We start from the raw sequence: 19,233 nt of genomic DNA on the forward strand, positions 1-19,233 counted from the left end.
CTGTAACTGCATGGCAGGACGAGTCCTACTGTTGTACCAAGGCGTGACATTAGTTTGTTACACAGAAAAGATTTTGTAGGATGAACTTGCGTTATGTGAGGCAGCAGAGCACCGACCGCCTGCAAAACACCGCAATTTGACATTCTTGCATTCTTACATAATCCGCTCCACCGCGCATCTCGCGCTGGACGCGTCCGACGTCCCGATCCCCCCCCAATTGCAATTTCATGCAATTTCAATGTAGTGCGCTTTATTGGCACGACAAATTGTATACACTTCTAATACACTTCTACTGGTAAAGCATTGGGAGAACCATTTTTTGAAGAACATTTCGTTATGAAAAATAAAAAATAGATAGATAGATAGATAGATAGATAGATAGATAGATAGATAGAAAAGAAACTGTCCCTCAATCTCTCTCTCTCACTTTCTGTCGCTCTCGCGCGGCTCCGCGGCGTGATACGCAGGAGGCGCGCGCAGGGTGCGGCGGCTCGCGACTAGCTGACGCCAGGCGGCGGACACCAAAGCGGGCGCGAGCTGCGGCGGCAGAGGCAGCGGGAGCTCGCGCGGCCAAGTGCGCTTCCCGCGGCTGAGGGGGGGGGAAGCTCGGACTTGTCTGCTTGAACAGCCGCAGTGAGTCGGACTCGAAGCCGCAGCTTTCTACACTTCGTTCGAGTTTCCCAGCCCTGTTACCCTCCCTGTTTTAAACTTTTTGCTTTCGTGTGACTTTTCGGCAGGCGGGTCTTCGGCGCTGCTGTGTGTTTGTTCGCACTGTTACAGTCAGTGCCTCTTACTTAGTCTAAGTACTCACTGTACGGTACCGACCGACTCCACCTCAGTTCTCACAGTCCACATAATTTTCACTTCATAATTGTTGTTGTGTAAACTTTACGTGCTTGCAAGGATGGTTTTGTGACTTAATTAATTGTGCTCGAGACAACAACACTTCGCGTAGGTGAGACGGTTGAGTTTCTTCAAGAAATTCTTGTTATTTTGTGTTTGGTCTTTGTGTCTGTGTCGTGTGCCTGCAGAATGTAGTCTAGTGTTACATGGCAGTAACATGGTGACCTGTGTGTTACACATTCATTACGTGTTAAATGATGTGCAGTGAGCCATTGTGAGCATTACACAGTATTGCAGTGGGGGTGGGGGATCGTGCCCTCCAATTTTCGAGTTAACTCCACTGACTGTGGCTAATACTTGTTGTTTGTGCCTCCAACACCTGACAGGTTGTTGCGCCCCAGCGGAGGTCTGCCTTTCAATAACTGGAACCGTGAGGTCTGCACATCTGTCACTGAGGTGTGTGGATGACTGAGCAGACCCGTCCGTGTTCAGCTGGGATGTTAAGATGAGCTCGGTCGAAATGGGTCCGTTGTAGGATCCGTGTGAACTTGAGTGCTGCTGCTGTTGGACCAGGTCTGGGCGAGTCACAGGTAGCACATGTGTACTGCACACCCAGCCAGCTCGGGTCTTTGTGCAGTACTTCTTCGTGGCTTCAGGGATATAGCGGCTCGCGGATCCACAGTAGCGAGGGACAGATCTCCTGATACCACCGAGGACGGCATATTAGATTACTCAAAGGACAGGAGTTCGTCCTTGCCTTGTGGTGGATTTCATACTTTTTTTTTTCCTCTCCGCCCTTTTCTTTACAAATCTCATAAATGTTTTGTTGTCCTTTTTGCTCAAACTGTATCATGATTATTGTTGGCATTCAGTAGAGGATCGCCAGATTTTATTGATCTGTGCACGGAGCATTAGTTATTCTATATATTCTACACGCCGAAAGAACACGGGTTTATTTATATAGTATATAGCAACCTTATTTATTCCCTCTGAGTAGTGAATTTCTGTACAAACGTACTAGAAGCATGAACCATAATGATTGTCTTTTGCTGCTGCTTCTAGCATGAATAAACAGATTTTTTTCATAGTGATACTTGCAGTGAGAATGTGCTGACAGATGTTTCGATGCCTTTTTCTGAGATTGTAAATATTACCAAGACAGGTCTGTACTTACTTTACAACATAAAAAACACAGTATTTCGATGTTTTGTGGAAACCTAAGATGTTGGCCTTTCTATATTAATACATGTTAATCAGATACTCAGAAAAGGTACTTTTTCCAAGTAAAGAACTTGTGAAGGATGAGCAAAATCTTGGTTTGTAGTGGAAAATAGGCACTGGCGTGTGTGTTTTTCTTTTTTGTTGTTTGTTTGTTTTTCTGAATTTGCTGGTCCCGGGTTGGTGGTCCAGTCAGCGTTTGCCTCGGTTCTGTACCGAGGCCGCGGTGTATCCTGCGGAAGGCGGCCCTGTGGAACCCATCGGTGACCCCCAGTCCTCCCCACTTCTGTCACTTAAAAGAAACTGGGAGCTGAGAGTCGGCTGCAGTGGCAGTTCAGCACAACGAGTGACCGAGGGCTCATCCACCCTCCGGTTTGATGCGGATTCCCTGTCTGAGGGTATAAACGCATGCCTATCTGTGTTTATTTCTGTCTCTCCTCCAACAATGACACTGGAAATACTGTGTGTCTGTGGCCTATGCTACAGTTTCAGCGCTATTCTGGTCAGGGGCAGAGGCGCGTGCAACTTTTCCCATTTTTAGATAAGGCGCAGCCATCAGCCGATGCATCATGGTGCGCGAATTCGCCGAGAAGTCCCTAAATTGGTCTTGGCTGGATGGCCAGGGGGCATGGCCGGCCGTTGCCAGTAGCTATTGTTTGTACTGGGATGGTGCTTCGCTTGGCACTCGAGCCGCTTCATGTTTGCAGCAGCAGTGCAACACAGGGCAGCCCTGTGTTTTCAACAGTATCACGGCCTCTCCTCCTTTTACAAGGAGCAGGGCTCCTCTGAGTGGAGGCTAATGGAAGCTGCCCATCCGAGGCCTTGATAAATAATGTACGTTCTTTATAATGCCGAGTGCCCCGAGGGGATTGCGCAGAAAGCATTGTTACCTCCTCCACATCCTACAGGAGCCCTAAATTGATTAACGGCGCTGGAGCAGCGCAAAATGATACGACGGGGCCTGCCGCGGGGGGATCGGCTCGCAGGGAAGCGAGTGATCGTGGACCATTAACCCGTTTCATTTGGGCGTGGCTCATGTACACCACAGGGTCTGGATATCACAGACCGGTTATTGTGGCCCCCAACAGAAGGAGAACACCCCCTCCCTGGCTCACTTTAGGGAGAAACGTTCTGTTGGGTCGTGTTCTCCTTATTACATTAATGTGGTCCATCTTTCTGAATCCAGTCCACTCTTGGGTAATTCTGGATCACGTGTTTTGATGGCCTTTTTTTGTGTGTGGTTTTTGTTTGGTTTGGTTACTATGTGATTTTTCTAGTCAACTGTAGATTAACATTAACTCAAAAGGCCATATCGTAGAATGTATTTGGTAATTCTCTTGGAATCTAATCAATTTCTTTTACCAAAGATCTTTGAAAGTGTAATTTTAACTTTGGAATATCAAGCAGCCAGTCAATACTGGTTGCCCGCTGAACCCTGTCAAGCTGTATTTAATGTGCAGTGGTGACCAGGTGTCAAGTGTCTGTAATCTGTGAAAACAGGTTGTGTCACTGCGACTGGGATCAAAAGAAAGGTGATCGGGGTTCCAGCCCTCTTCGATCTCTCCGCCCATGCTTGTTTGCACAAGCCTGCTGCTGGTGTATGGCGTATCTCAAAGGTAGACACAGAAGAGTACTGCACATTGGTGGCTTGTTTGTTTCAGCTCAGTGCAGATCATGTGCTGAACTCCCAGTTGCGCTCAGGTGACATGTGAGGGTGAGCGGGTCTCTGCTCTCAGGGAACTGAGTGCCATGTTGATGCCTGTCCTGCTCCACATGAGGGGATGCGGGGGAGGCATGGCGCCGTTTATTTTGTCTGAGTCACTGACAGCCCCAAACTAGCATTGTCTTGAAAGTCAATAGAACCACATCTCTATCACTTATGTAAGATGACTTAGATCTAAGGAGCATATGGTGCAGAGGCCTGGAGATGCGACAGTGGTGTGAACCACATGTGGGAATTTGTACTCCCATTCCATGTGCAACGGCTGGAGATCTGATTGTTTTTTTTTTTTTTTCCCCCCCTTTGCAGCTGGCATCGAGCTTGCAGGCTGTCAGTGCTCATCAAAGCAGAGTGTTTGCGTGCACTGGATGGCGAGCAGATCCGGTAGTGAGCGGCGTTTGCGCGCACTCACATTGACAAGGGTCTCACGGTGCCTCTCGCAGTCTGGTCCACCTCCAGCACGCTTTCTGTGTGCATGCTTTCGGACACTGGAGGCCCAGTTGGCTGCTGACTGGTATTTTCTTCCATTTCAGTTGAGGTCCAAAGAGGTGAATTTTTGAATTTAATTGGAATGTTGGCATGGTGTGACTTAATTTTCAATATTTCCAAAATTAGCATCGCTCCATTGTTACAATGACAGAATGCTCATGTATTCTTTATTGGTGACTTTATCAACAGAGTACATTTCCTCTCAGCTGTATAGACATGTATATAGACTAGGACACAAACCCAAGAACTGTAACCTCTCAGGAAATATAGATTCCCATCAGTAGGGGTGGCTGGTTAGAACACAGTGACCTCATTTTACTCCTCTGTGCTCTTTCAACCTCCTCTCCCCCCCCCATGGATGTCTGTGTGTCTGAGGTGTAAGAGCAAGGTTAAGTCCTCTGTAGATGCACTGCTCCTGCGGGAACAAGCGGTCAGGCACTCCCAGCACAACTGATTTTTCCTGTGCTGCACTTGGGGCAAGGAAGTAATGTCATTTGGCCATGGAGAAGGAGACGAGTCCGTTGTTCTTATCCCTACACAGGTGGGAAAACAATTGACCAGTGGTGTGGAAGCATACAGTGGCTGCGTAGAGGATGTCCACCCTCAAAGATGTTTCCTTTATTGCTGTCCAATGATTTGAACATCCCCCGATGACAAAAAAAGATGTGTTCCCTTTAAATTTGTCATCAAAGTGGGAATGGAGTACAGGGGCTAAATATAGGAGGAACTTTCAGCTTTCCTATCAGTCCCCACCTGTGTAACCCCTTCAAGTTATTGTAAACAGCACCTGTTTTCAGGGAAGGCCCCGGTATCTATTAGCGGTGCCTTGTGCTCTGCTTCCTCTCGTAACATCTTTAAAAATTGCTACCTTCATGTATCAACCTAAAAATAATGTGCAGTGTGTGTGAGAGCCAGCAGTGCCCCTGTGGAAGAACCAAGCTTGATGATGTTTGTTTCTCGTAAGAGGAAATTTAATCCACCACTGAGTTTACTGTCAAAGATGCTTCTCGGTGACTCACAGGCTTAAAAAAAGACAAGCTTGTGATTATTTATTAATTTTTTTTTTTTTTTTTTTTTTTGTCCAGTGTGTGAAAGAACCTGCATGTGGGGAGGCGTGTAGCTAAAGATGATATCAGTTTGTTTTTTGATTAAATGGACTCCTGTTGTTCCACTTCATGGTTGTGGATGTGAGATAGTGGACATGGCGGCCCCCGGATCTAGTATACGAGTTTTACCGCTTTGTGTTGTAGAATGCTGTGGCTTATAGAAATGAGTGCTTGAAAAAAATCACCAGATAACTAGATACAGCCTTCAGAATGACATGGCTTTCTCATAGAAATTATGCAGAAGATTTTTTTTTTTTTTTTTTTTACACCCAAAAGAACCACAGTGGTGAAAGGTCCTTCTGAAATTTTTCAGAGGTTCTGTTGAACTCTCCCTGAAATGCAAAGTTCAGAGGGATGCAAAGAGGGTAGCGGTAGATAACGGTTGCAAATCAGGTGGATGGCGCATGAGGTGCCCATTGTCACCAAAGAGCCAGTGATTCTGAGAAACAATAATAAAATGACATCATCACCCGTTGAGTCCAGGATGTTCTGCCAACTTTAACATTTGTTCCCTGGGCTGAGCTTCAGCCTGTGTGGGATGGCTGGTCTGTTACTCAGGGTCGTCACTTCTGAACCAGACAGCTGGGAGTTTTCAAGAGTTGCCTGTTTGTGTTTTTAGTAACATAAATAAAATAAGAGTACTGCATAATGCTTTGCTTGTCATGTCTCACAACCATGCCTCTCTTTCAGGTGTGCTGAGTGGATACTGTGACCTGCCTCGAAGTTTAAGGACAATTACAGACGTACCCGAGTGTCTTCTTCCATCTGGGAGGACAGAGGAGACTCCGCTTTAGAGGAGGCTGGCTTGCAGTTTCTCCGCTGAGCAACTCTGGGGCAGTGATTGGGGGTGCAGACAGTGGGCTGTCATGAATGTGACCAGCCTGTTCTCCTTCACCAGCCCAGCAGTGAAGAGGCTGCTGGGCTGGAAGCAGGGAGACGAGGAGGAGAAGTGGGCTGAGAAAGCAGTTGATGCCCTCGTAAAGAAGCTGAAGAAGAAAAAGGGTGCCATGGAGGAGCTGGAACGGGCACTCAGCTGCCCTGGGCAGCCCAGCAACTGCGTAACGATCCCGCGCTCTCTGGATGGTCGACTCCAGGTGTCCCACCGCAAGGGACTTCCCCATGTCATCTATTGCCGGGTGTGGAGGTGGCCTGACCTGCAGTCCCACCATGAACTCAAGGCCCTGGACTGCTGCGAATTCCCCTTCGGATCCAAACAGAAGGATGTCTGCATCAACCCCTATCACTACAAGAGGGTAGACAGCCCAGGTGAGCAGCCACGGCACTCAGCCGATCAGTCACGCTCTGTCCTTCGCACATATCGGACAGAACATTTCTGGGTGAAGGTAATTTCAAGTAGGTGTATTATGTCATTGTAAGAATTTGACAAGTTTTTAGTAATATCAATAATATAGCCGGTTGCCCTGAATAAGCTTTTGAATATTCTTTCCTGACCAGTTTAAGAACCTCCTTAGTGTTTCATACAAGAAAAGTTATAGAAAATTAATAAAGTCAAAATTGCCCATAGTGTGTACATGTGTGAGTGAATGGGGGTGTGTGTGATTATCCTGCATTGGACTTGCATCCCTTCTGGGGTGTACCCTGCCTCACACTTTCTGCCTCCAGGATAGGCTCAAGACCACTGTGACTGTGCACTAGATGTGCAGTTGAAAGTGGGGGGGGGGGGGGGGGGATGCAGTGCATGCCAATCTGTGGTATTGTTCTTGAGTACAACAGAAAAGTCTGGAAAAAGAGCACCGTGTTCCTTCATACTTCGTGATTCTCAAACCTGCTGTAAAAAATAGCAGCGTAGCCCTTTTGGAAACCTCAGTCATCAGACCATATGTTTATCAGTGTCCTCCTGATGGATTTCCTCTTCCCATGAGTTCTGCAGATGTTCACCTCACTTCTGTTTTTTTTCTCTCTGTGCCTTTCATATTTTCCTTCTGTCAGCCAAGTGTGTGTCTGATTCCAGATGCTTAACAAAAGACATGCAGATTCATGACAGTTTTTTTTTTGCGTGTGGGCTGCATTGTCTTTATTGATACAGCCATGAAATTTTTGCTTTGTATGTAAAATGCTGATACTGCTTTTCTCTGTGAGGGGGACAGTGGGCATCAAACTACTCTTTTTCTGTCTGCTAAGCAGAAGATGAGGGTCAGCTGATGAGACAGAAACAGCTGTCCATAGGATGGTGGTGCTGCAGGGGTTGGGGTCCAGGAGGGGAGAGCAGGAAATTCCAATCAAAGAGAAGGAGCACTGTGTGGCCCCGCCCGCTCGGATACTGTGAGGAAGAAGCGCGGTGGGAAGCTGGTGGCCTGGCACAATGGGAGGAAGCTGTGGCTGTGCGCCTCCGGCTTTGTTTTGGTGTAGTCCGGAGGGGCAGGGGGCCGAGGAGGTGGGGCCAGCGATCGGTCCACGCCTTCCTGCTGACCTTGGTGGTTCAGTGGGCGATGGCCCTCTGTGTCCTACGGGATGGGTGTCAGCAGTCGGTCACCCAAACACACCCTTTCGGTCGAGCTCTCAGTCAAGCTTTTACAGAATCATTTCAGTAAACACGGAATAGAAATAAGGAGGTGGGAAGTAAGGACTAGCTTAAGTCTTCAGGCCTTCTTAGGTGTGGTGCAGCTGTAAAGTCCTTTGAGTAAAAAGTCAAATGGAGGCACGGTACAGAGCGCATAAGTGTGTATCTGAAAAATGAAGAATAGTTTGCATTGCCTGTTGCTGACCTGGTGCTGCCCATTTTTACTGAGGTGACGTTTGTCATTGGCTGTGCTTTAAGAAAGAATCTTTCTTGTCACTGTGGTTTTTCCTGAATAGATCTGGTTGTACTTAGCATCAAGCGATTACATGAGTTATAAATTCCTCAGGAGAGCTCACGTCAGGGATGTTGTTTTAGTGCCGAATATCTGACACAGGGGCCCAATGCTCTGAAATAACAGACTGGGAGCTGTCATTCCAAAAATGTATAGCAAGCTGTAGTCAGCAAAACATCTATTTTTTAAGTTATGAGAGCTCTTGTTTTCTAATAAAAACTCATCGGTATGGTTCGTCAATGAAACGGTCGAGCATTCCTGGCCTTGAGGCAGCTGGACACAGAAGGCAGTCTTACTGACACAGCCCCAGGTCACCCAGTCCTGGCCTCTGTGGTTGGGGCACGTGTCTGCAGACTTGAAATGTGAGTGTGACCGGGCGGAATGATCAAACTGAACCCAGAGTTAAGCTATGTTTGCCCTAGGCCTGTCTTCCTCTGCCTGTTCTAACTCTGACTTTGTTTCTCTTTCTGCCACCACAGTGTTGCCACCGGTACTGGTGCCCAGAAACAGTGAGTTCAATGCCAAGCACAGTATGCTCCCACGGTTTCGCAGCCCCCTGCACCAGCCTGAACCCCACATGCCCCACAATGCCACCTTCCCAGACTCCTTCCCCCAAGCTGCTACCCTGCATTTCCCCCAGTCACCCAGCAACAGCTACCCCAGCTCTCCTGGCAGCGGTAGCAGCACTACCTTTCCCGGGTCACCCTCCAGCTCCGATCCAGGAAGCCCCTTTCAGCTGCCAGGTGAGAGAATGAAGGAGTGTGTGGGGGACAGTCTGAAGGGGGGAAAAAAAAAAAAAAACGGTTGGCCTGGATGGTAGGAGTCTCTTTAATAGATTTATATAAAACTCCCCACAGAAACACCCCCGCCTGCATACATGCCCCCGGAGGATCCGGTGACTCAGGACTGCCCCCAGCCCATGGAAACTAACATGATGCCCCCGTCTCTGACGCTGGATATCAACAACAGGCCAGGTAACCATGGAAACAGGCTCAGGTTGTGTCTGAACCTCCTAGCCCTAAGACATCACCTTTTGACTTGAAACAACCTTGTCCATGCTCCTCAAGCTTGTTCAAGAGGGACCCCAAAGAAATACTGACCCATATACGTTTACATGTATTAATTTACATTATATTTATTTTTTTAGCAGATGCTTTTCTCGAAAGAGACACATATCTTGCAGAAAAACACAAGTGCATAACATCAACAGAAAGAATTTAATAGACGCTTTTCTCCGAAATGACATACATCTCAGGAAATAATAGAAAAGCACCTTACACCAGCAGAAGGAAAGATCCAGATGTAGACACGTGATTTGGAGTATGGTCAATTTGTCACATATCACCATATAAACCAGTATACATTACATGAGTGGCTGTGTATAGTTTTTTCAAATATATCATAATATTTATTGAACAATTTTATTTCAATATAGTTTTCATAATAGTTTCAGAAAATTGAACAAAGGGCAAAAGAATAAATATGCAAATAATGATATTCAAAATGTAGTGTGTGTGAGAATCCACAGAGAACACAGGATAGCAGAAACACTCCGTAAATTACCACCAGTTTCCCAGTAGCTTTTTTTTTTTTAACGAGCGCTCTTAAAAACCCCTTGTTGATGTCATCGCTGCCGGTGGTAATTACAGAAGGCTTGTAATGATGGGACACACTAATTACATTCAGTTTTTATGTAGTGAAAATGTACTCATTTTACAGTCTCTGCTTGAGGTGGGGTGCTGAGAATCAGAGCTAGTTCAGTTGCCATCTTGTATACCTTTATCTCCATCCAAATATCATCCCCACTGTGCGTTAACACAGCCACAGCTCCTTCACACATTGCATACAGCGATCTAGCTGCATTGCTTGTGTAATTTATTTTACATTGTGCTGGGCGATGTTTTGAATCCCTCCCTGCAGCGGAAATGAAAACAGTGTGGATGTGTATGAAACAGTATTTGTTTTTGCCATTATTCTGCAAAGCCCCGTTATTTATTGTTACACATCCACTAAAAGGGGATAACAATGCTGTGGCCCTGAGGTGGAGAGGAACTGGGGCCCAGTGCTGACATATTTGCTGGAGGTAGCGTTGGCAGTTAAGACGCCACAAGCTGCATCCTGTGTAATGTCGTGGTTTCCATTGTCAGAGGATTCTGGGAACGCGTAGACAAAACACACCTGCCCGCTCTGCCACACTGCAAAGGAAGTTGGGGAGAAATATGCACAAGATAAACACAATTTATTCCCACGGGCAGCCAGCTGGCATAGCCTCGCTCAGATAACAAAGGGCAGCGCAACGGCCTTCATGGCCTACGGTTCACTCTATAAATACCGCAGACCACCACCTCTCTTGTACATCCACATACAAAATGTATGTACTTTCACAGAATGTGTTTTTTTCTGATAAAGTTATGCTGAAGGCCAACTACATACGAGAAGACAAAACGATTGCGCTCTTTAAAGTGACACAGGCTGCGTTATTGAGTGACAGAATTTACCATAGTATGCCAAAGTTGAACATGTCAGAAGCAAAGTGTTAAGGAAAAAATATTGAAGCATTTTAGTGTGAAGGGGTTACACTACATTTAGCTTACTTTTGAGTTTGGTAATAAATGTGTGTTTCTTGTGCAGATGTGCAGCCAGTGGCCTATGAGGAGCCCAAACACTGGTGCTCCATCGTCTACTATGAGCTCAACAACCGTGTGGGAGAGGCTTTCCAGGCGTCCTCCACCAGTGTGCTGGTCGACGGCTTCACTGATCCTTCCAACAACCGTAACCGCTTCTGCCTCGGCCTGCTGTCCAACGTGAACCGCAACTCAACCATTGAGAACACCAGGAGGCACATCGGAAAAGGTGGGTTTGGGCTCTGTAGAAAGTAGCGTTGCGGTTAAGAACACAAAGGTAGGAAGCTGAAATGCCAAGAAGGATTCTGCTGTTGTACTGCTGAGGAAGGTGATTAAGCTGACATGCTTTAGTAAAATATCCAGATGCAGAAATATATAAATGGATGTTTGGATGAAATGAACAAAACTAGAAAACAACCAAAACACTGTTCTTAAAAGAAATGTTAGAGGTTAAAATTCAGTGAAAGGTGCTTAAACACATACATGTTCAGCCTGGCTTGGGTTTCCATTTCCAGTGTCCAGTAGTGACCTGTAGCAGTCCTTCACCCATCCACAGGAGTCCACTTGTACTATGTGGGTGGCGAGGTGTACGCAGAGTGCCTGAGTGACAGCAGCATCTTCGTCCAGAGCCGCAACTGCAACTACCACCACGGCTTCCACCCCACCACCGTCTGCAAGATCCCCAGCGGATGCAGCCTCAAGATCTTCAACAACCAAGAGTTCGCAGAGCTCCTCGCTCAGTCCGTCAACCATGGCTTTGAGGCTGTCTATGAGCTCACCAAAATGTGCACCATCCGTATGAGCTTTGTCAAGGTACTCACACAAGAGGCAGATGCAAATGGAAATAAATTAAAATCGCCTACCGGAATATTGCAAACAATGCATATTTCCGAGCTGTTATTGTAAAGGTTGAATCACAGAGGTATACAGTGTGCTACTGTAAATATCTGTGTGTGTGTGTGTGTGTGTGTGTGTGTGTGTGTGTGTGTGTATATGTACGTATGCAAATTCAGTGGTAAGTTGCTAACAGTGTGGTTGATTTGTTGTTGTGTGCCAGGGATGGGGGGCCGAATACCATCGACAGGATGTGACAAGCACCCCCTGCTGGATTGAGATCCACCTGCATGGCCCCCTGCAATGGCTGGACAAAGTCCTCACTCAGATGGGTTCTCCTCAGAACCCAGTCTCTTCTGTATCTTAGGCAGAACTGCTTCTGTGCCTGTCTCAGACTCTCGGGTGAAAACCAGTAATGGGCTTCAGCTGATGCTGGGTGGGGGTTTGTATTTTACTTGAAGGCTGTCTGAATCAGGCACACTGCAGAATGGCAGGGTAACTGTGTGGGCATCTGGAACATACTTGATCTTTGTGACCAACTATAATAATCATACCATCATACTCATCGCAGGTATCTCTCCTCGGTCAGTAGTTTTCATCCTCTCTTATGAGTTTACGTGACAGTACTTTTCCTTCGGAAGCCTGCCACCTTCCTTCAGTTTTTACAAAGACATCTTTACAGAGCAGGCGTCAAGGTAAAAAAAAAAAAAAGGCATAAAGAAGTGAAGAAAGGTTGTTTTACTGGAATTTTTACTATTATCTCATTGCTCTGTTGAGATACTGATGTCAGTCACAAATGTCTGTAGGCCACTAATTCATTAGTGTTGGGGGAAAATTTTGCACAGATTGGAAATACAGACTCTATTCAGAATTCTGGTTTATTTGCCCTACTGAACCTGCTGTGGGAGGAGTCAATATGAGGAAAGTGTATGTGAGGGGCTGGTCTCACCAGCGCTGGACAATAGTAGTGCTGAATGGTGGCCTGCTCGTGTTACAGTGGTGTTCCTTTGAACCGAAATGAGTGTTTCACACGTTCTCAATCTGTAGTCTCCTTGTATGTATAGTTGGGTTAGAGCAGCGTGGCAGGGTTTCACAGGGACGGTGGACAACACGGTGCGGCAAAGAGGAGCACAGCTCTGTTCAAGTTCAGCCCTGGCTGCACGCGGTACAGATCACGATTGTCTCTGCATTTCACCCTGCAGCTTCTCCCGGGTTCACTGACTCGGCGCGACCCGTACACGCCTGTAAAGCTAAAATACGGTTCTCACCGTTTTGTCCTTTTAGGTAGCGGAAAGAATGCTGTTTTATTGCTGAGTAGGCTAAGCAAGTGTTGGCCGTATAAATATTTTTTTTTATATTGAATCCAAAAATTAAATTTCTTACTTTAAATGTTTTATGCTTAGAAAAACCCATGAGCTATCCAGACATTTTCTACATTTTTATTTTTAAAATGTTTTGTTTGTTGTACCTGCACTTTTCAAATGATAGCCTTCCCATGTTTATTTCTTTAACTTGCTGTTTTTGCTGAGTAGTATTCCCCATAAAGCAGTTTTATTCAATGAATATCAAGTCTCTACTGTAACTCTCAATAAAATTGTTTGACTACCAATTGTTGCATATTTTTATTATACTGAAATGCTTATAAGTAGTTTAATGCTTTAAAGATGAAACTGTGCCTTTCATCACAGCACCCACAATTAGAAGCTTTCCAGAGCGTTATTTTCCAGTTTCATTCCTCAAAAGTCTGAACAGACACCACTATTCTACATTTTGATTATAAAATATTACAAGTATAAAGCAAAAAATACAATTACTTTTGAAGACTCTTGAGTGTAAAGGAGGCTCTGATGCTGACATTGGCTGTCCAGGAGGAATAGACAGTAAACGTTTGGTGCGGGTGCGGGAGCGCCACCTAGTGGTTTCGGCGATGCCACCGTCCTCTCGTCTCATCAGTGAGAAGGTTGGATTAACGGCCCTAAAATCACGGCTATGCACGTTAGTTAAGCGACACAATAAATCAACTGTACACCTATAGCTACAATGACATAGTTTGATTATAGAAATTTTTAGTCAGTCAGTGTTGTTCTAGTTCTAAGTTAGTAGTGTGCATTAAAAACTGAACACGCACGGTGACGTGTACTAAATGCGTACTAATGATCACATGAAATGCATATTAAATGCGGACAAAAGGTGTCTGTTTACATACCAACAAACTGAAACAACGCGACCCACAAACACCGAAACGGCAGCGTTCCACACTGCCGGATTTAAACCGGAAAAGGGATCGCGATGTTTCCGGAAGCAGGAAGTGAAGCGGGAGACCTTGCTTAGCGAACGTCCGCGCACGGCTGTGGAAGAGCGAAGCGTTGATGACGTCACCGGAAGTCTGGCGTGAAGTGCCAAAGCTCGTAGGCGAGAGTTCAAGCTTGCTTGCTGCCTGCTGTGCGGTTTCGTTTTGTGCTTTTTCAATAGAAACGGCGCAGCAGAAGCGCGAAGAAAATGACAGATTGATACAGGTGATGACTTGGATTCATACCGTGACGTGCCAGTAGGAAACGCGGTAACGTTACCTGTGACACGTTTGTACCGGATAGCTAGTAGCACTGCAGTTCGTTCTCGTGCTCCACACCAGTCAGTCAGTCACTCAGTCAGACTGTGCACGCGGAGTGAGTGACGCGCAGTCCTGCACCTTACCTTTTCACTGCTTTTGTGTTCTCTTAAGTGTGTGTAAGCAAGCGTTAAACCGTTTAATAAACGTTACATGATAAGCCTGGTGGTGCCCCGTCAGTCACGGCGTTGGGTGTCTGGGTGAACTGAAGGTACAAATGACAGCACTGTCCTCGAAGTGATGTCACCTCAGAGTTGACCGCGCAGTGGGGGTCCCGGTGACGTCACGGGCCGCGCGGTCTCGCGCCGTGGCGCGTGCGACAGCGCCGCGTGTTTTCCGCAGACCGCCTTCTCCGCCACGGCACCGGCGGGGACGACGATGATGGGCCTCGCGTGCCTGCTGCGCCCATCCGGCGCGCCGCCCTCGCTTCGGACCGCGAGCTCCAGGAGCTGGACCGCGAACCGCCTTCGGACCGCCCGTCCCCGCGGGAGCTGCTGCCCGGAGGCGGCCTTCCACCACCGGCGCGCCGAGGAGCTGACGGAGCACGAGAGGAGGGTCCTGGCGCGGCTCTACCGGGGTCTCGTCGGGGGTCGGAGGGCCTGTCTGGCCGAGTCCATCACTTTGGTGGAGACGCAGCACCCCCGTAAGAAGGAGTTGGCCCAGGTGCTGCTCCAGCAAGTGCTCTCCTACGGGAAGCAGCGGGAGGAGCTCAATGGCGGAAAACCGCTGGCCTTCCGAATAGGTCAGTGGGGCGTTTCGCTTCAGGGTCTCTAATTAGCCCGTGGACTTATTCAGAGTGGCTACCGTAGTGTACATTTTATATACGGTGCTGCTCGAAGGTATGTGAACCCTGTGCCGACGGTCACTCTTCCCGTTTCTCTACCAACATATGGAATTGGGCATTATACACCTGTTATGTCCCGTGAGAAAGACCGATTGTCATTAAATACCCATTTCGTGGTAAAACTAAGGGACACATGGGGTTCTTGTGCTTTTCTGCTGAACATCAGGGAAGTTCACGTCATTTGGCCTTCGTAGCTGGAAATGTAAACCTGATGATGAGCAGGCCCTAAATAAGTATACTGTACAGCTAATTGGTTATTTTTTTTTCCTGAGCAGAGGAAAACACAATATAGAGTGTCGCGCTCACATGTTGTGCTCCAATGTGTTTTATTTGTCTCCGACAGGTCTGTCAGGTCCGCCGGGTGCTGGAAAGTCGTCCTTCATCGAGGTTTTTGGGAAGATGCTGACAGGAAGTGGCCACAAAGTGTCTGTGCTGGCAGTGGATCCCTCGTCCTGCACTACTGGCGGTGAGGTTAGCTCCTCTGGCTCCAGGCTTCTGCGTGGTGACGGAGGCGCCGAACCCATGTGTGTGGTGTTTCCTCGGTCGTTTTTCATCCCGAGTTGGTAACCCCACAGGGGCGGCCTTGGAGTCACTGATTTTTATTACTTTCTTTCCCTTCCAGGCTCCCTGATGGGTGACAAAACGCGCATGACAGAGCTCTCGAGGGACATGAATGCCTTCATTCGGCCATCCCCGACTTCGGGCACGCTGGGTGGGGTTACCAGGACCACCAACGAGGCCATAGTGCTGTGCGAAGGGGCCGGCTATGACACCGTTTTAGTCGAAACCGTAGGTAAGCGTCGGTTGCACGGCGGTGTACTTTTACAGCGAGGCTTAGCGCCACAGAGGGGAGCTCAGGAGGAACAGAACACAGGATCTTTAACCACCTGGCACTTCCCGTCAGGTGTGGGCCAGTCGGAGTTCGCCGTGGCTGACATGGTGGACATGTTTGTGTTGCTCATTCCGCCAGCAGGGGGCGACGAGCTACAGGTCAGTATCTGTTACCTGTCTGTTACCCCCAGCTCTGAGTTCCACTTATTTCAGTGGCAGGTGACTTACTTTGTAATTATTTAATCACAGTACAGCATAATATGTGCTTTTTATTTGTAAACATTGGGAAACTGGAGATCTGTTTAGTAATAAAGAGTGCATTGTTTAGACCTACTGGCTTTGGCCTCACAAGTTTTAATCTCAGCTCCTGCTTTAGTACTCTTGAGCAAGGTCCTTACCCCAGATTGCTCCAGTAAAATTACCCAGCTCTGTAAAGGGGTAAATAATTGTAGGTAGAGTGTACGTTTCTAAGGAGGAACATGTCACCTGAATGAATATATTTACAAACACACACTGACTGAGGCTGTTCATAACTTCATGTTAAATTAGTGAACACGAGTGGTTTAGACCTCAGCAGCTCTGCTCAAACACTGGACTGAGCGACACTCATCACCTGTATTTCTTTCTTTATTTAGGGAATAAAGAGGGGTATCATTGAAAGGGCGGACATGGTGGTGGTGACCAAGGCAGACGGAGAGCTGCTGGTTCCGGCGCGCAGGATGCAGACAGAGTACACCAGCGCTTTGAAGCTGCTCCGGCGAAGGTCCAAGACGTGGAACCCAAAGGCATGAGTTCATTCAGCTCCCATTTTTATTTTTCTTTAGTGTTACGGCTCTTTGAAGTTCATCGCATGTTATACTGTGGTCATATCTGAATAGCTTTTTAAAAAATTCATGAGAATCTACTTGTACAGTTAATGTCATCCTTTGGTTTAAGGCTAGTGTGACAATGTTAACAGCTTGCAGATGGACCAAATGTTATTTATGGAGGGTCTCTCTCGCTCGCTCGCTGGCTCTCCTTCTGCTGGTTGTGCGAGAGCCTCTTGCACACAGTGACCCCTGTGAAGTGTCCAGAAGAGGGTAAAAACAGCTTGTAATGACCTCGGGCCAGATGGTAGAAACGTTTCTAAAACAAGCGCTTGAGAAAAGCCACATTGCATTTGACAAAGTGTAGCGGTCGCTGCGGTTGCTGTGAGGGACCAGAGAGACCCGGGTTCGTTCGTTCGCTCGTGGGAAAGGGCCGGGATTTTCTCAGCCTCCGCTCTTAACCGCAGTGCTGGAGCGGTTAACAGGGCAGCGCGTCGCCTTACTTGGTATTTCGGATGTCGGCCAGGCATCGGCTCACGCGTTCCTCCATACGTCACAGGACTGGAGCCGTACTCCCCTGTGTGAGGAAACGTTTACCACGCCGGTCCTCAGAATGGCTTCTGGTATCGAGTGCGATGACCGGTCCTCTGGCCGTCCCCCCAGGTGATGCGGGTATCGTCGCGGACGGGAGAAGGCGTGGCGGAGCTCTGGGCGGCGATGCAGGTGTTCCGCGACGCGGCTCTGCGCAGCGGGGACCTGCAGGCGAAGCGGAGGGCGCAGCGCACCGCCTGGATGTGGAACGCGATCCGGGAAATGGCCCTGCACCACTTCCAGGAGCACCCCGCCGTGGGGGAGGCGCTACCCGGCCTGGAGTGCCGTGTGGCAGCCGGGGACCTCTCCCCCGGCCTGGCGGCCGACCTGCTGCTCAAGGCTTTCTGTGCGGCTAAGTGACTGTGACGCACCCGCCCCCCACCAAATGGATGCTGGACCAGGAAAGGGCGCAGACCCAGAGGCTGCAGCACATGCGTCCCACTCGGCGTCGGCGCTCAGGGCTGCTCTTCTCCCGCTGAGCTCTGACCCTCCAACCCGTTTGGTTTGACCGAGCTGATCTTTCAGTCACACGCTTCGCATTGTGCATTTGACTCAAAAGTTGCTTTTTGTCATGTTAATTCTCTTTATGTTGTTGCAAGGCGGCTGTCGGGCTGCGTCACACAGTCTCTTCTTTTGGGAATCTTGAGTGGGGGGGAAAAAAAACGCAGAAAATTAGTTTTGAAGTTCACACTAATCAATTATTTAAGCTCTAGCTGACTTAATTGTTGAAGGGATAAAAATGACTAAGTAATCACTGATTAATTGAAATAATGAACACTTATTCATGTAGGCTAAAAAAAAAATATTAACACAGAGGTGCTTAGCGCAGTCAGTTTGACACAGTTAAAAATTACAGCATTTCCTCACCTAATTTAATGTGATTTTGGGTTTTGTGATTAATTAAACAGTTCACTCGCAGCAAATAGGTTAATTAAGAGCTCGGCTGGGGGGAAAAAAAAGGCAGCGGAGCGGCATCCCCCGTAGCCAACTGTTTTCTAACAAATAAATCTGTGGTCCCTTTGATGGACGGTGGTCCCACATCTCCAAGTGATTCATCATTACCTGAAACCTTCAGCCGAGTCAAGGAAAAGGCCTTGGAACAAGGTCCACGCGTAACAGCTTCTGCATTCCAGCCAAGGCCCCCCGGGGCCCCCGCCGAGACACCACGGTGGCGCGGGCTGGAGGTGTGGGAACGTTGCGGCCGAGGAACTTGGACCGCCGCCATGCTGCTGATCTCAGAGACGTGTGGATCTGGAACACATTTCCAACAGCGTCTGGATTGAGAAATACATGCGGGGGGGGGGGGGGGGGGGGGGGGGGGGTGCATCATCCCACCTGAGCCATGGGGTCTCGGGGCTGAAAACGGACGCCCCCCAGACACATGGTTACTGGCGGCTGGGACGATGGAACAGAGAACGGCGGAACGAGCGGAGCGCTGGGCGCGGACCCCCGGCGGTCCCTGGTTGTGCCCTTTAATAAACACTGCGGGAAGTTCATGCTCTGCCAGCAGGCTGTGTTTGTCAGCCGTGATTTGCTGGCCTGTCCACACGAAGAAGCCGCCCAGCGGCGCGAGCAGCACCGACCCACCGCAATAATTGGAGCTTATTGTGGCGGCACGAACCGCACTGACCTGCAGTAATGGATTTGTGCGAATAATTATTCCAGGTAATGACTGGACGATGATATCGAGAGGCCCGAGCCCCAGCGAGTGCCGCTGCCACCGCACGCCGCCCACCTAGCTGGCATGCGAGCTGTTCCTCGGGTGACACGCACGGGGGGGGGGCGCTCGCGCAGGTCGTTCCTTTGAAGGCCGGCCCGTCCGAGCGCAGCCAGGCTCGGGGAGGGTTCGTCCAAGGCTGTTCAGCGCCGCAGCGATGCTTTGCGGGCCGCAAAATATTTCATTCGT

At 48.4% G+C, this 19,233-nt stretch overlaps 2 protein-coding genes across 4 annotated transcripts; both read left to right on the forward strand.

Moving 5' to 3' along the window:
- The first annotated feature begins 511 nt into the window (after positions 1-511).
- Positions 512-13,087, forward strand: smad1 (SMAD family member 1). 3 transcript variants are annotated; one of them, XM_029258962.1, is made up of 8 exons: positions 512-633; positions 1,230-1,299; positions 6,067-6,642; positions 8,669-8,932; positions 9,047-9,163; positions 10,821-11,042; positions 11,370-11,626; positions 11,871-13,087. In XM_029258962.1, exons 3-8 carry the CDS (start codon positions 6,243-6,245, stop codon positions 12,012-12,014), a joined length of 1,404 nt encoding a protein of 467 aa, XP_029114795.1. In that variant the 5' UTR covers positions 512-633; positions 1,230-1,299; positions 6,067-6,242; the 3' UTR covers positions 12,015-13,087. The 3 variants fall into 3 exon arrangements, with proteins under 3 accessions (XP_029114795.1, XP_018591513.1, XP_018591514.1); XM_018735997.2 differs by lacking the exon at positions 1,230-1,299; XM_018735998.2 differs by lacking the exons at positions 512-633; positions 1,230-1,299 and adding an exon at positions 5,903-5,981.
- A 963-nt stretch (positions 13,088-14,050) lies between these two features.
- On the forward strand, positions 14,051-18,618 carry mmaa (metabolism of cobalamin associated A). The gene is made up of 6 exons (XM_018735686.2): positions 14,051-14,997; positions 15,443-15,565; positions 15,722-15,892; positions 16,004-16,089; positions 16,566-16,715; positions 17,400-18,618. Exons 1-6 carry the CDS (start codon positions 14,634-14,636, stop codon positions 17,685-17,687), a joined length of 1,182 nt encoding a protein of 393 aa, XP_018591202.2. The 5' UTR covers positions 14,051-14,633; the 3' UTR covers positions 17,688-18,618.
- The last annotated feature ends 615 nt before the right edge of the window (positions 18,619-19,233 follow it).

The sequence above is a fragment of the Scleropages formosus genome, chromosome 16 (genome assembly GCF_900964775.1).
Source record: "Scleropages formosus chromosome 16, fSclFor1.1, whole genome shotgun sequence".
Taxonomy (NCBI): domain Eukaryota; kingdom Metazoa; phylum Chordata; class Actinopteri; order Osteoglossiformes; family Osteoglossidae; genus Scleropages; species Scleropages formosus.